This window comes from Poecilia formosa, unplaced genomic scaffold (genome assembly GCF_000485575.1).
Source record: "Poecilia formosa unplaced genomic scaffold, Poecilia_formosa-5.1.2 Scaffold586, whole genome shotgun sequence".
Taxonomy (NCBI): domain Eukaryota; kingdom Metazoa; phylum Chordata; class Actinopteri; order Cyprinodontiformes; family Poeciliidae; genus Poecilia; species Poecilia formosa.
In genome coordinates this window covers 107887-123160 of record NW_006800525.1, presented here as the reverse complement: position 1 = coordinate 123160, position 15274 = coordinate 107887, and the positions used below count along the sequence as shown (strand labels likewise).

Below are 15274 nucleotides of genomic sequence, written 5' to 3'. Positions count from 1 at the left end.
TCTTTTACTAACCCCTCAATTATCCAGACATATATAATACAGTGGGTAAAACAGCCAGGACTTCTAAGTCAAGTGATCTCCATTACTACCCAGACTCCATTGCTGCAACATGCCAGGTCTAGTTAGGATATATCTGTCCAATTATCAAGATTCAAAGCTGCCAATCATGCAATGGTGCCTCATGGTTAGCTTCATTGCCAAGATTTAGACCTAAAAAAACACCTTAGTAATTTCCCTAAGGTAAACAGATAAACACACACCTTAACAACTTGGCTCTTGATACACACTTAGCATACTTAGGCACTTGCTTATAGTCCTGCAGCTGACTATGATTACAGAACACCCATTGCTTTTCATCAGCAGACGGTGTGAAGTTGTTTGGTGTTATCTGCAGCACTGTCCAGGTCTTTTACAATATCTTGTCCTGCTGCTCCACTTGGCTCTGATCACCTCATGTGGCTGCTGCTATTTATGGTTGTATTATTTATGATTGGCACTTGTTAGATTCTCATTGGCCTTGATATCAAGAGTTTATTGCTGTTCCTCTAGGGGAGGGGTGTCAAACTCAATTTCACCGAGGGCCACTTCAGCATATTGGCCACCCTCAACGGGCCACATTGATGGTACAAATCTTTATAGACTTTATGCAAAGATTTAGTCTCAGAGGCAACTGAAATCAATTAATTTAAAAAATCCTTTTTGAATATCATCTCATGGTCTCTGAACTAAATGCGTCTTTCTGACCGGGAGCTGATGGCGTGTTGAAGAGTTATGGACCGGACGCTTTGGAGCGTCTGGTTAGGAAGCGCATTACAAACCTTTGGTTGAAATGGAGTGTTAAATTCAAGTCTCCATTACAGACCAGAGAAAACTAAAGAGAATGCAACGTTGTGTTAATCCATTTGAGGAGCCGGCAGTTTATCTTGAGGAAATAAATGACTATGCAAAAGTTAATTAGACTGTAACATGCACAGTCCGCTGCTCAACCACTGCGGACATGGCTACGCCGCTGTGAAGAATTAAAAACCGCTGGAAGTAACTCATCCAGCGGCTTTAACAAATGGCGCTGCAGACGTAACATCTGTCCGTTTCGGAGAAGCGAAACCACGCAAAAAAAAAAAATAAAAATAAATAAAAAATCCTGATAAAGGGGCACACCGGACCGCACAGGGTAAAACACTCACAGAGTTCAGTTGGTCTGTTTGGATCAGAGAGATCCAACTGACTGATGAATTAGCGCAGATTTTTCTGCAGATGGGAACCAGGAGGAAGTGCGTTCAGACCCCAGTGGGTGAAGCGATGCTAATTTAAGTGAAGTCGCTTAATTTAATTTATTAAAAGTTATTGGGGCTTCAGTCAGTGTTTTTTGTCACTAAGAGAATATATTTATCTGTTTAATTTGTGATGGGATCTGGATTCACGGTGAATATTAACTAAACTGCATAAAATGCGACTGAATAGCCGATGTTAACATGATTGTAATTTCACGGATAAAAATAGTACATGACCGATTTTTTTTATTTATTTTTTTATGTTGTCGGTCAAGATAACGTCTAGCGCGACCTGCCCCCCTGACACCAACTCACACACATCTTCATTCACAGTCTTACTTGTAAATCGATTTTTCTTTTCTTGGACGTTTTGATGTTAGCTTGTTGATGTCTCAGTTTTATTCGCTGGGAAAATCAATAAGCAGCTTGAGGTGACTCTGCTGCTCTCTAGTGGCGAGAGGCCGTAATGTTTGGCTGGTAACAATCGGAATGCATTGTGGGAGATGTAGTTTGTAGTCAATTCGTGCTCAAAACCTATTTTAAGTCAAGCATCGGCCTATAAAATGCTGGGGCGGGCCACATCAAATGACATGTCGGGCCACATGTGGCCCGCGGGCCTTGAGTTTGACACATGTGCTATAGGGTTAGGGATGGGGTTAGGACACTAGATGGATACTGGATGCAAAAAATAGCATCTATGTTCTCACTTTAGATTGATGCTTTGATGCACAGAATAAGTCACTTGAAGAGATTTTCTGACAATATTAACTTTTTTTCTTACCACTCTAGGAGCGAGTGATTGAGAACCTCCGAGACCAGAAGGAACGAGAAGAAAGGGTGAGGCTTGAAGAGATGGGCCAGATGAGGAGAGAGAACCAGGAACTGAAGGAAAAATTGGCTGCTCTGCAACCCCCAAAGCTGCCTCAGAGCCAGGTCACTAACTCCATCTTAATCCAGAACCAGAGGCCTGATGGGGAGGTCAGTGCACAGTGACTCTAATGCGCTGTCTTCTGAAACTATGTTGTCGTAGATAAAATCTGATTGTAATATAAGCAAATTAAAAAAACCTAATTTATTTCTGATTCAAACTAAAGAGAAAACTCATCTATAATTTCAACATACACAAGCCGGTTCTTTTTACGTGCGAGTTAGAAAGCACCATACTACCAAGATGGTAGTAGAGCGCCCAGATGTAGGAAGTGTGACATCATGTGAGGACTATCTATTGAGTTCATACACTTCACAGTACATGAACATCCTTTTCAGTAGGCCAAATTTTTGTCATGAAAATTTTAGATGATCTTAGTTAACCCTCATTCAGACCCCACATTTTTTTTACTCTGTATGTGGTCTGGCAGGGTTGCACCTACCCCATGTGAGCTTTAACAAGTTTTTCTTTTTGTGGTTTAGGAAATTGACGGTCTGATGGGACAACCCACTTGCTTCCCCACAGTCCAATCATGAATTTTTCTGCGCTCCTCCTGAGTGTTGAATTAAGACTGTGGAAGGGTTAATATTCTATTAGTTGGAAAAAAACAGATATTGGGTTTTGACTAACTACAAAGCATTATCAAAATTAATAAAAAAATCTTTAGATATACCAATGTGTGATATAAATTTCTACCATGTGTGTTTCCCTTTTTTAATTGCATTAATGGAGTAAATTAACTTTTTGAAATTACTCTATTTTATCGACATGAACCTGTATGTGTGTGTGTGTGTGTGTGTGTGTTAACCACGGCCGGTTAATGTTACTTGTTTTATCCTTTATTCTGTGTGGTCTACAGACACACAGCTCAGTATTTACACAGCTTACTTCCACAGTATTACTAATTGCATCGTCTTACCTCCCTGTGAGCATCCACAAGGCTATTGGTAGTTCTCTAGAAGAAAAGCCCGCTAGTACTATGTCTCCTCAAATGAAGGAATGAATTAAAAGCATCTGATTTATAGACATAAAGAATCCCTGTTTCCCTGTTTTAAAGTCATGTTTTTTTTTCTCCTTTTTTTCCCCCCTCCTAAGCTTACAAGCCTAGACAGAGTCTGGTCCTGGCAGAATTTACGAGAATGTTTTTATCCTCTTTTTTTATGCCCATAGAAATGGTACACACATCTCGTTGTTGTGAAATGATACCTTGCTGGATGTTGATGAGGCACCACATGAAAGCGGCAGCCGCTCAGCTACTCTGTACCGAACAGATACACATTCTGACAGAAGTTCTGCCATAATTTGACTATTATGTATGCTTCGCAGCAATCAGACCTGTTATGTAAACTTGCAGAGCTTCAAAAAAGCAAATGTTGTCTGCATATTTTTTTATGTTTGTGTGGCAAGGTTTTTTTTTTCTCTGCTTGTGCATACATGTCGACACAAAAAACAGCTGTGTGTTTGTGTGCGTGTGTGTATGCAGGTATTTGTGTTTATCTTTTCAAGTGTTTTGATCTTGTTGCTGTGCAGTGACCTGGGAGAAGCTCTACCACTCTATTGATCACAAAACAACTGGCTTTCAGTACAAATTTTGGGCTTCCTATTCATAATGCCAGGCAAGATAGAGTCAGATGTTGCGAAATCACTAATTTAAAGCCATAATAAATGCCACACGTTGCACACAGCCATGGGAATCTCTCAGTACAGTTGTGAACATACAAAGTTAATTCAGCTTAAACAGGATGTTTAGAAATAGATTAAATACAGAGGAGAAAATTCAACATCCTGTCCAACATCTGGTACATGCAGTTGTGACACTTATTGAATAAATCAAGAGATCAAACAAAATGCAGCACTTCCTGATACAATTTGATTTTCATTTGGTGTTAATATGACCTCTCCACATGCACCATTTGAATTAGTATGTCATCCAAATGATGCTTCAAAAAAGCATCATTTGCTTTTTTGAAGCTATTATATTCTGGTTAGAATAGAATAGAATAGAATAAAGAATAAATTGGGACTTTCCCAGTTGGTGCTTATTAAAATGCCATTCTGATTTGTTGCAGCCAGTATTGCTGCTTCTTGATAGAAGTGGAAAACAGAAGAAAAGTCTGCATGTTTGTTTATAATTCAAGTTATGCAATGTGTATATTTTCCTCCAAGATCAGATTATGTGTGGTGGGAGACTCCATGATTATTACACTGTCAGATCATGTTTAAAATCAGCAAGAGTGTGCAGTTTGCAGATATTTTTCTTTGTCTTTTTACCTTTATGAAACACCACACAGTTTTTGCCTTAAATGTGACTTAACTCCTCTGTGTGGGAGTTGTTTTTTTATGATATAAGATGCTTATTGTTAGTTAGAAAAACTCATGCTTAGAATAAATGTGAGAAAAAGAAGACATAACCTTTTTTTCTCGTACTCTTGCTTTTAATTAGATTAAACCCAGTGTTGGATCAGTAAGGATTTCCAAAATGTTTTACAGTTGCTTAATTCCAAAAACAATGAGTAATACCCTTTTCAGAGAACATTTTATTTGTTACTATGTGTTTTATTAATTTGGGAAATCCCAGATAATAATGGCTTGGATTTGTAAGCTTCTGACACCTCGAATACTCAAATGCTTCCTTATTTGACATAAGAGGGCTGTTGTGGGTATAGACAGTGAAGTAATGCATGGCTGAAGGTACCTTGTTTGTTCGGATACAAAATATTGACTAATTATTTAAGTATAAGTAGCACAGGGATTGCATGCCAATGTGCTCTGCAGAAACTTGGATTGACATTAGGTCATAATGGCAATCATTATGACCTAATGAACATCTAATGGTGTTATAAACATCATCCAAACTGAAATACATGGATGACAGCATTAAGTTCCGGGTATTTTTGTATCATGAGACATGGGTGCACTTCACAAAATAGATGGCGTATGAGTCAAAAACATCATGAGGAGACACTGAAGCAAAACATGAAGACATAGGCCATCAGAGGAGGTAGAAGTATTGATCTTCAAAATGGACAATGATACAAAACATGCCAAACTGGCTACAAAGCTGCTCGAGTAATTTTGTTGTGGACACCACAAAGCTCTGATCTTAAATTGGGGGCAGAGCTTGAAATGATGTGTTTGAACAAAGTGGGCTACAAATAAAAATGAACCAAACCAGATTAACAGATTAATTAGTTAGCGTGAGACTTGCCAGCAGAGAAGCGCCCTTTATGGCTCACACTCACAGTACCTGCCGATGTTTTTACTATGCACTCAGTGAGCTGTTTACTGTGCTTTTAATCTGTACTTCAGAGCTTTGTAGACTGCTACATCCTCTTCCTCTTTCCATAAAACAGTACTTGTTGAGTTTACCAAAGGATGCCTGGAACTAAACATGAGCCTTTTGAATTAAAAAAAAATAAAATAAAAAAACAACAACCCAAAGAAGGAATTGACCATTTTAGGGACAGTTAGCATAAACTGCCCCCAAACTCCCCTCCTAAATAGTTTATTGCTCCTCAACATTGAGGTTGTGTTAATTTTCTCTTCTTTTTCAGATACCTTTTATTTATATTTTAAAGAAAGACTTTAATATCCAGGCTTTGGAGGCATGCTTGGCAATTAAACATAGGCATTGTGTTTTTTTAGAATAAAAAAAATATTAGTTTGCAAACTTTTGAGCACAAAGTACCTTCTTCAGGTCATGCCAAAGTATCTCAATAGCATTCAGGTCAAGATTTTGACTAAGCCACTGCAAAGTCTGTTTTTTCTTCAGCTGTTCAGATATGGACTTGCTGGTGTACATTGGATCACTCTTTTACTGCAGAACCCAGGTTGGCTTCAGCTTAAGGTTATGAACAGATGGTTGGACATATTCAGGATATTTGGTGACAGCAGGATTCAAGGTTCCATTTTTCACATCAGGTATTTTAGGTACTGAAGCAGCAAAACAGACCCAGACAATTATACTACCTCCACCATATTTTACTGTTAGTATGATGCTCATTTTCTGAAATGCAGCCATTGTTACCAAGACCAAAGAACAAAGTGTTGTATTTTGGTATTTATACTGTCTTTATACTATATAAAGATATACTTCATATAGTATATCCTTATATCCATACTATGTAAAGACAATTAAACAATGTAGATTCATTTTGTTACCCAAACAATATTGCACCTGAGCTACTTTTTTCATTGAATTATTCTTTTCTAATGTCTGCCTTTGAGAAGAGGGAGCTATGGCATTAATATAAGAAATATGAATTAATAGCAATAATAAATTTTTTGTGCCAATTTGAGCAACATGTATTTAACAGTTGTTGAGCTACTAGTTGGTAAATATCTTGTTTTTAGTAATTGAACGCTCCAGTTTACTAATGATAAACAAAAACAAAATAGAAATGTACTTTTGTTTGGCAAGGACACAACTGTTGACGCCTAGCATTAATTTTGTCATCAAAAATAAGTAGATCAGGATTTTTTTTTAAAAGTAGTTCAGCAAATTAAAGTTATTTTAATTTAAGTTAAAGTTAATTTAATTTAAAAGATTTTTTTAAAATACATTTCTCAGGGCTGCCGGAGCTGAAATGATTTCAGTTTAATTATGTCCTCTGAAGTTAGTGAAATGTGACTTTGAGTGTAGAAGTGTTTGTGCACATTAACTTGATTTTGTTTAAATTAGTGGCCTCAGCTGTCTCAACAAGTTTAAAAGTTTTCACAAACAGTTGACAGAGAGAGGTAGCGTTTTAGAGGAAAAGGGAGAAGTTGAGAGGAGGATAATTCTAGGTTAGAAAGTGCCTCTGGGATATTTTTCTCGGAGAAGAATCGATTTAGTGTGGTTGAAGAAAAGAGGGATCCAAACCAAAAAAAAAAAAAATCAATAACGCTGTGATGTGTGGTGTTCTTGTAAAATCACAGTCAAAACATCATGGGGAGTCAGTAATTTTGGAATGATAATGACTGAACTCACAACTCTGCATGAAAAATTGCCCTGAGGAGGCAAATGATTGAAGGAAACCACAGGAAAGAAGGCATTGGGGGGAGGGGGGGTGCTCAAACATGAGGGTACCGATGGCTTCTGACAAAGATGAGTTTATATTCTCACAGTCTTTGCTGTATTCATACCACAGCTGACAACACTTAATATTCTGCTTAGTTAATGCATGCTGGTTCCTCAGAAAGTCTTAATTTTAATATGCAGTATTTGTTCATTAACCTTTAGGTTGAACCCAAAGTAGATGGTTTTCCAGCAGTCAACCCCACGGTATGTTCTTTACTTTGTGACTGTTGTGTTTGGTCACCTGTATTCATCAGCATCTCGCATACATTTCATGATGTGATCTTATAGTTTTTCTAACAGCAACATTATAGGATTCCTAAACAGTCTGGATATGTCTGTAATTTTAAGTATTTTTCCAGGATAAAAAGTAGATTTTTTGATGATTTAGTTTAGTTTCATTTTTGCATCCATTTCTCTATCCGTGTGTCCATCCTGGTTATTGTGCATTTATCTGAATCAGAAACTTAATATACAAGTGTAGCTTACTTTTGTGTTACATGGGGATGCCAATTTGAGAAATTGCTTGTCCAGCTTAAAGTTTATGGAATTAAACACATATCTTTAAAATAACAGTGTTTTCATTAGTGTATGTCTGAGCATAAAATATAGGAGCTGGAGAAAGTATTTAAACACCTTAAGCATTTTTGCATGCTGTCGCATTATAACGCCAAACTTTAATGTGTATTGCTGTGAGTTTATGTGACAGACCAACACAACTGTGTTTATTCCCTTTTAATCTGTTGCTTCAAAATGAAATCCATTGGAACATATATGATGCAAAGTTCCTTTATTAGTAAATACAGTCCACTTATATGCAAGTTCATGGGTTAGAGGTTTGTACTACTGGAACTGTAGTCAATTCCAGTTTCCAATTAGAAAAGGCAATTTAATGGGAATTTCTTCTTTTAATTGTCCCATTTGTGTCAAAGTAAATGACAATGTAAATGGGGAATTTTAGTCACCTGCATTGTAGATTACATTATCAAAACCTCTGTCAATCACATGTACTCTAGCTGTACTTTCAGCATAAAATGTTTAGCCAAATATTTTTTACAATATGTCTCTGTCTTTTTATCTGTTCACATCACTCACCCCACACTTATTCGCACACGTGCAAACCTAAAGACCCCAAAACCAGAGGAAACTGTCAGAATCTGTCCAGACATCGCAGATCGTCTGAGGCTTCTCGAGCAGGAAGTGGCCCGCTACAGAGAGGAGTCTGGGAAGTCCCAGGCTGAGGTGGAGAGGTTAAAGGGAGCGCTTAAGGACGCCGAAGTGGACAAATCGTGCAAGGAGAAGAAAATTACTGATCTTGAGAGGTGAGGGTCAAAAAGTCACTGGCATTCACGTCTGTCCCAGTACATGCACCATCTGGGTGTCATCAAAGAGCAGCCCTCTTCTTACTGACCGGATCTTTATAAGATCCCAGGTCATTACAAAGTGCTCTATTTATAAAGGACTAATCCATCAGATATAAACCGTTCAGGTTGTATATTCCTTCCACTTAAAACCACTTTCAAATACTCCTACTTCTTCTCTTGCATAATCCTTGTTTGGAAATACATGCTTGACCTATTTACATTTCAGTTTAATAATTTGATTTTATATCTTATTGTTTGTTTCTGTGTACAACTGAAGACCTGGGTAAGTAGATCCATAGGTTGCCTGGTTGTCACACTTTCATACAGCCTGCATGTTCATGTGTGCTCTTGGAATCCTCTCATGCGTGTTGATATTATTCATTAAGTTTCTCAAGAAGTGCAAATGTTGTTATTCATGGTAGGCATACAATCCATTCATGGGAAACCGACTCAGGCCTCATTCCAGCAACACCATCAGATCCTTTATGTTTTCTGATTTATAGCACTGATACGGTTTTACTTTCTGTTGACTTTTGCAAAAATTCTTCACATTTCATTGTTATCAGGGCTTCGCTCATGTGTGTTTTCTCCTACTAACACATAGCATTTGTGTGTTTTCACCCCAGTTTCTGTGAATTCAACAGATAAAACGTTCTGTTTCCATCTTTGCATTCTTGTAAACTTATTTAGGGTGTGTGTGTTTGTTTCTTGAGGTGTGCGTTTTGTGAGTTTACCAAGCAGCACACCGCCAGCGGCGTGCCAGTGGGAGGTGGTGTATCCAACCCAGACACTGGCTGTTTATACTGCTCTGTTTATTACTGGCAGAGTGCTACTCAATTATCATTTGATTTATGGATTGGCATGGTGTGTATATGTACCTGAGTGAGTAGCTGTTTAGTGCCTGTGCAAAACCACTGTGTGCGTGTGTGTGCGTGCGTGTGTGTGTGCTTTGTGTGCACATTCAATTCATGTGCATCTACACACAAGCAGGTTGAATGGAAAAGTTTTCATACCCTTTCAACTTTCTTGCACTTTTGCTCACATTACGGAAACACGAGGTAATGCACAACTGTAAAATGGATTAAAAACTGAGCATGGTTTCAAACACAACTCCGAAAATTGTGGCAAGAATTTGAATTCAAGACCCCCGATTAACTATTTTGTTGAACCACCTGAGGTTTAGGGCAGGTCTCTACCAGATTTGTCAGATACAGAGATGGACATTTTTACTCTGCCTTCTTCATAAAACAGTCCGATTGGATCATCCATGACCATTGATTTTTGAATCTTGACAAACATTTTCAGTTGATATTACGTTTGTACAGGTTCATTGTAACAATCAAAATTATTCACTACTTTACTTATTAAACTCTGTAGCATCGACGTGAAAAAAATTAAAACGTGCAAACTAATGCTATATTAATATTGACCAGACACATCATGTGTGAAAATAAGCTTAAAAAATATCATGCATCATTTAGAGTGAGTTGACTGAAAATTACAGAAACATTTCAACATCTGTGCCTGGTTACTTCTGTCTTGTTAGCACTTACTGGCCCCACAGGTGAGCTCTCACTGACTACATTTGAGAGAGGTGAGAAGTCAGTCTGGATGGGCGGCACATACTTGATCCATACTGGTTTCCTGCCTCATTCATCGGCCATTATTCACATTCCCCGTTTTGGAACAGCGTTCGAATGGATTGACATCAAACAACATAAGAATACAGTAGCTCCTGCACACCTTCTGCATCGAGCCTCTATTATGTTTTCGTGTTTGTGCATTCATTATGCCTCGTCCACAGACGTGTGTGTTGTTTGCATGCAATTGCTGCAAGCCACACGTGTTGATTCTCTCTCTGTATCTGAAGCCAGCCAGGAGTCATAGGAATAGTTGGAAGAGTTTCTTTTCCCCTCAGCTCATCTGTCTTTCCAGGGCTGTTGTCTCATTAGTGTCAACTAGGCTCTCCTATCAGCTCAACCCTTCCCCTCTGTTTGGCACACACAGGCCAGAGGTCAAAGGCAAACCTACCACAGGTTATCAATGGAGGATCCAGTATAATCATGCAACACAGCTGCACATATTAATAAAAATTGACTTCCAACGTTGCAATAACAGGCATCAGTTCTCTTGGCTCCAGCATACCTTTTTCCTTTTCCGTTTAGATAAAAATATTAAATATTTGCACACGAGTAGCCGTGCACATGTGTTATGTGACAGCATGGATGGAGTGTGTGTGTGTGTGTGCTGAATGGACATCTGTGTCAGAGCGTACGATACGTAGCGTGTCTGAGCAAAGGATGGATGTCTTTTTAATCGCTTTGTTTCTGTTGGATCTAAGTTAGCTGACTTATTAACCACCATCTGAGCAGAAGGAGAGGATAACAGATGAGCATAAAGACACTTTCTCATCCATTTGAAAACAAAGCGGAGAAGGGCAGGTCATTGTAATAAATAAACTTTAACAAAGGCAAGACTATTCCACAGCTGTCTCAAAGCTTACACATATCAGTGATTTAATGGATGTCATTTTATTTATGTGTAATCTAATTTATTAGAAAAGAATGAGCCTATTTAACAGGTTGGCGTATTAGAAGGTCCCTTAATCACAGCTCCAGTAAACTGAAGCATATCGGGTTTTAATTATTCTCAAACAATGGTGATTTCTAAAGGCACGAATGCATCAAACCATCAGCAGCTTTTAGTGATTTCAGATGAATGCCTTGCAAAAGCAGTCAAATTACAACAGCAAACTTCAATGGATGTGTAAATGATAGACCAATGTAAAATAGTGCATACTTGTAAAAGAAGATAGCTGCTGTTGAAGGAAACCAAAGGAAGTCTTGTTTGCATGCCACAAGGCACAAGCGGACATGGGAAACATGAAACAGAGAGTTGCTTGGATAGATGACTCACATTAGTCTATAGATATAAAAGTGTTTAGTTGAAAACCAACACTGCAGACCACTCTAAACACACCATGTAGCATTTTGGTGGCAGCATCATGAAGCTCCATCTGAGTGTTAGAAAATACAAGTCAATACTGGAAGAAAACCTGTTGGAGGCTGTTATCCTGGATCAAAGGTTCACCTTTCATTTGGCTCACAACCATAAACATCGAGGCCCTGCTAAAGTAGTTTGGATTAGATCAAGGCATATTATTGCGTTAGAAAGTCCATTCCTAAAATTAATTGAAAATATGTGGCTAGATGTAAAAGTTGCTGTTCACATATGTTCCCTATTCAAGTTTGAGTTTGAGCTATTTGATCAAAGAAGAATGGACAACAGTTTCTCTTTATGCACTGTGCGGAGACATTCTCCAAAAGACTTCCAGTTGTAACAACACACACTTGCTATTTGGGGTTTTGTTGTTTGTGAAAAAGAGAAGTTAAAAAAACAATGTATACTTTATGTTCTACTTCATAATTATTCATTACTGTCTGTTGATCTGTCACATAAATCCCAATAAATAGTCTAAAGTTTGTGGCTATGAAATGAAAAAATATGAAATAGTTCAAGGGACGTAAATAATTTTACATGGCACTGCACATGGTGGCAAAGGATAAATTAAAATGTGAATAAAATGCCTTTTTCTTTGGTTGCACATATATATACTTTCTTTTTAACCTGTGGGATTTTTCTTTACATAAACCTTTTACAGTCCTACACAATTAATTAAAAATAAACCCCCTCTGTGTGGTGATGGGGATCAACTTTTCAAATAAATCAACTTTTCAGTCTCACCCTGCCACAGAAACATATAGGGTAAGCACTCTGGTATGTGAGGGAGGGCTCAAGAAAAAGGGAGGTGTGTGTAGGTGCGCTTGTGGGAATATTAGTGGAAATGTGTGTATAGCTGTGCCAGTGGTCAGCTTGTGAGTTGCATGCATTGTAGGGGAATTTACAAAGGGTCCCACATCAGGAAGAAATTAGTAGTTGGTGGCTTACAAATTCTGACAAACAACAATTTTCATTCACACAAACACACAAATACAACTTTTGGCCTCTTTCCTGTGATTATAATCAAACACCAGATGCAGTAATGCCTGACTGAATGCCAAAACACACACAACCTCGAAAGTTTCTTTTTGTAATATTTGCTCTTGAAAATATTTGTAAACAGTGTATCTGCTGCAGGTGTTGGTGCAGATTAAGAATCCATTTTTGGATTAGCACTGACTTGCATGTTTCCTTCTTTGCTTCAGAACTATAAACAGAACTGTCGCACCTGCAACAGAAGAGGCGTGTTTTAACAAAATGGGGCTCAATCTATATCATCACATTGCACTTTATTGTATTTAAACGTATAGAGACGTAAGCTTAAGCTTTTTCTTCTTCACTTATTCATGCACAAATAGGCACTCTCAATCTTTCAGAACAGCATAAAAGCCTAGATCAAACTACACATTCCCACGGTTAACTTGACCTAACAACTTTAATTATCCTGCAGATTTTCACTCTTTTCCCATGAATATTTTCATACTTTAGATAACTGCCAGCACCGTGATAAACTTTCATGGCGCTCTTTATTAAGGCGATGTAGAAGAGACAAAATTTCATTTGGTGGAAAATGCAAATTGGAATATTTTCTAATAAAATGTTCCCTTTAAACCTTCATTTAAAATGGAAAAGTTATGTAAAAGTTTATTCTCCTTTGAGCAAAATATTGCTTAATAATGCGGGCCTGAATTACGAGCGCAATTTCCTGCTGCTGGCAACTCCTCAGCCCCAGAAGCCCCAGTGATGCCACCGTTTCCTGTTCAAGGGCACATTAACTGTTGTCCTCTGGGTAGACAAGAATGCACAAAAAGGCAGTTTCACTTGTAAAGTGACTTTAAAACATCAAGCTTCAATGATTTAAATTATGTATTTTCCAGGCACATAGTGCTAATTCAAAGCACTATCAAGTAACTATGGTATTTTGAGATGTTTTAAAAATGTGGCACAAATAATATATTATTAAACATGAAATAAATTTGACTTTGCAATGGGACACATTGAAATTGGTCTGTGTCTCTTTAAGGAGCTCCTGTTCTCTTTGCCATGCCACCTTTAGCACGTTGTCACAATGCCTTTGCATCTGTCACTTACAACCATTCTTATGAGCGTTGGACTGAGGAGTAGGTCATTTGATAAGCTCAGCAGAATTGAACATAGGAACAATTGTATTTTCACATATGGCATAGCTGATTTGTACATCTCTTTCTCTTAAAAAAGCATTTTGTCTCCTTCCTGAAGAGTTCCTGATGGCTTAACGTCTCCTTGGTGTTTCTACTTGCACAAAATAATTTGAACAGACAAATGAGGTACCTTGAAGCATCTAGAAAGTGTATCCAAGGATGAACCAGAATCCTGTAGGTTGACAACTATCTTCAGAATATCTTACCTAATTTCCCCCAAATTTTCTTTGATTTCACAAATGGAAGCAGTGTGTTTGAGGTGTCGAACTAAATGATTTACTTTGGCAGCCCGAAAATGAAACTGCTTGTGTTGGAAAGTGTATATGTGCAGCTCTCAAGTTGAATGAAGAAAAGGGCAGTGTAAAAAATTATTTATTACTCTGAGGTCAGGGACGTAGGTGCTTGCTGCTCTCTTGCTCTTTCTTCATTTTTCTCTGCAATGACACGTGAAAAATGTGCTTTATTTCAGTAATAAACTAGTCTGAATCCTCCCTCATCCTCTTGCACCCTTCCCAGCCTCTATACTTGACTCTAAGTGCCCTCATTTGCCTTCACCTGGGGCAAAACACTTATATTCATGTTGTACAGAAATATAGGGGCATATCGGCTATCAAACGGGACCAACTTGGCCATTAGTTTGTACACCTGTGCCAGTAGAGGTTATGTTTGTGATAGCTGATATGCCCTCGTGTCAACTTTGCTCTTCATGGATATGCTTCTGAGCTTATAAAAACACACTGAGAGATCTAAATCTATCTGAGCAGCTCTCTCTTGATGTGTATGTGTGCACAGGAAAATTGAGAATGTTTTTTTTGTTATCAATTTGAACAGGAATAAAAAGCTCATCAAATTTAAATCAGGGCTGTTAATAAAGTAACTCTTACTTACACTAAAGACACTAACCACAAACATGAAAAGAGGTGAGCTAGTGTGTGGCTTTCTAATGTGGGATTTAAACATTATCAGACATGCTGAGCTGTCTGTTGTAATTTCTGACAACAACCTTTTCAATAAAATGCTGTTGTGTGTGGCAAGGTTGAGTGAGGTAATGAACGCAGCATCTTGTTTGTCAGACTTCACCCTAATTGTACAGCAACATCAGTCATGCAGACTGACGCACACCAGCACATGCCCACATCATTCCTGAAGCTGTGACAGCAAATATTTGCCCACATGTGGGAGCTTCTTGTAGCTTTTGCCCAGAGTAAACACAGCAGTGTGGATGTAGAATAATAATGCGGTGCATTTTAACAGCTGCTTGGTCACACCGTGTTTGTATAGCTTGAGGGTTCTATTAAGCACTAATTTGTCACTGTCAGCTTTATAGGAAAAAAATAATAATAATAATTTATATATATTAATTGGTCATATAGATGCATCTAAATGAAGTATTTTTAAATGTTCATGCTTCAATAAGTGAAACCTATTATCAGAGTATTAAAAAATATATATTTTTCAATAAATTTATGTGCATG

The 15274-nt window shown here is 37.9% G+C and overlaps 1 protein-coding gene across 7 annotated transcripts in view; it reads left to right on the top strand.

The window, feature by feature from the left end:
* LOC103129859 (ELKS/Rab6-interacting/CAST family member 1-like) overlaps window positions 1–15274 on the top strand; it is a 167649-nt gene that overhangs the window by 51202 nt on the left and 101173 nt on the right. For 5 of the 7 annotated variants that reach the window (XR_001660118.1, XM_016665463.1, XM_016665466.1 and 2 more), the window contains 4 exons: window positions 2061–2249; window positions 7421–7462; window positions 8384–8577; window positions 8897–8902. Coding sequence is in view for 6 of the 7 variants with exons in the window: in XM_016665463.1 (XP_016520949.1) it covers window positions 2061–2249; window positions 7421–7462; window positions 8384–8577; window positions 8897–8902 (431 nt within the window). In the remaining variant the exon portion in view is untranslated. The remainder of the gene's footprint in view (window positions 1–2060; window positions 2250–7420; window positions 7463–8383; window positions 8578–8896; window positions 8903–15274) is intronic. The other 2 variants (XM_016665464.1, XM_016665462.1) reach the window with 2 other exon arrangements.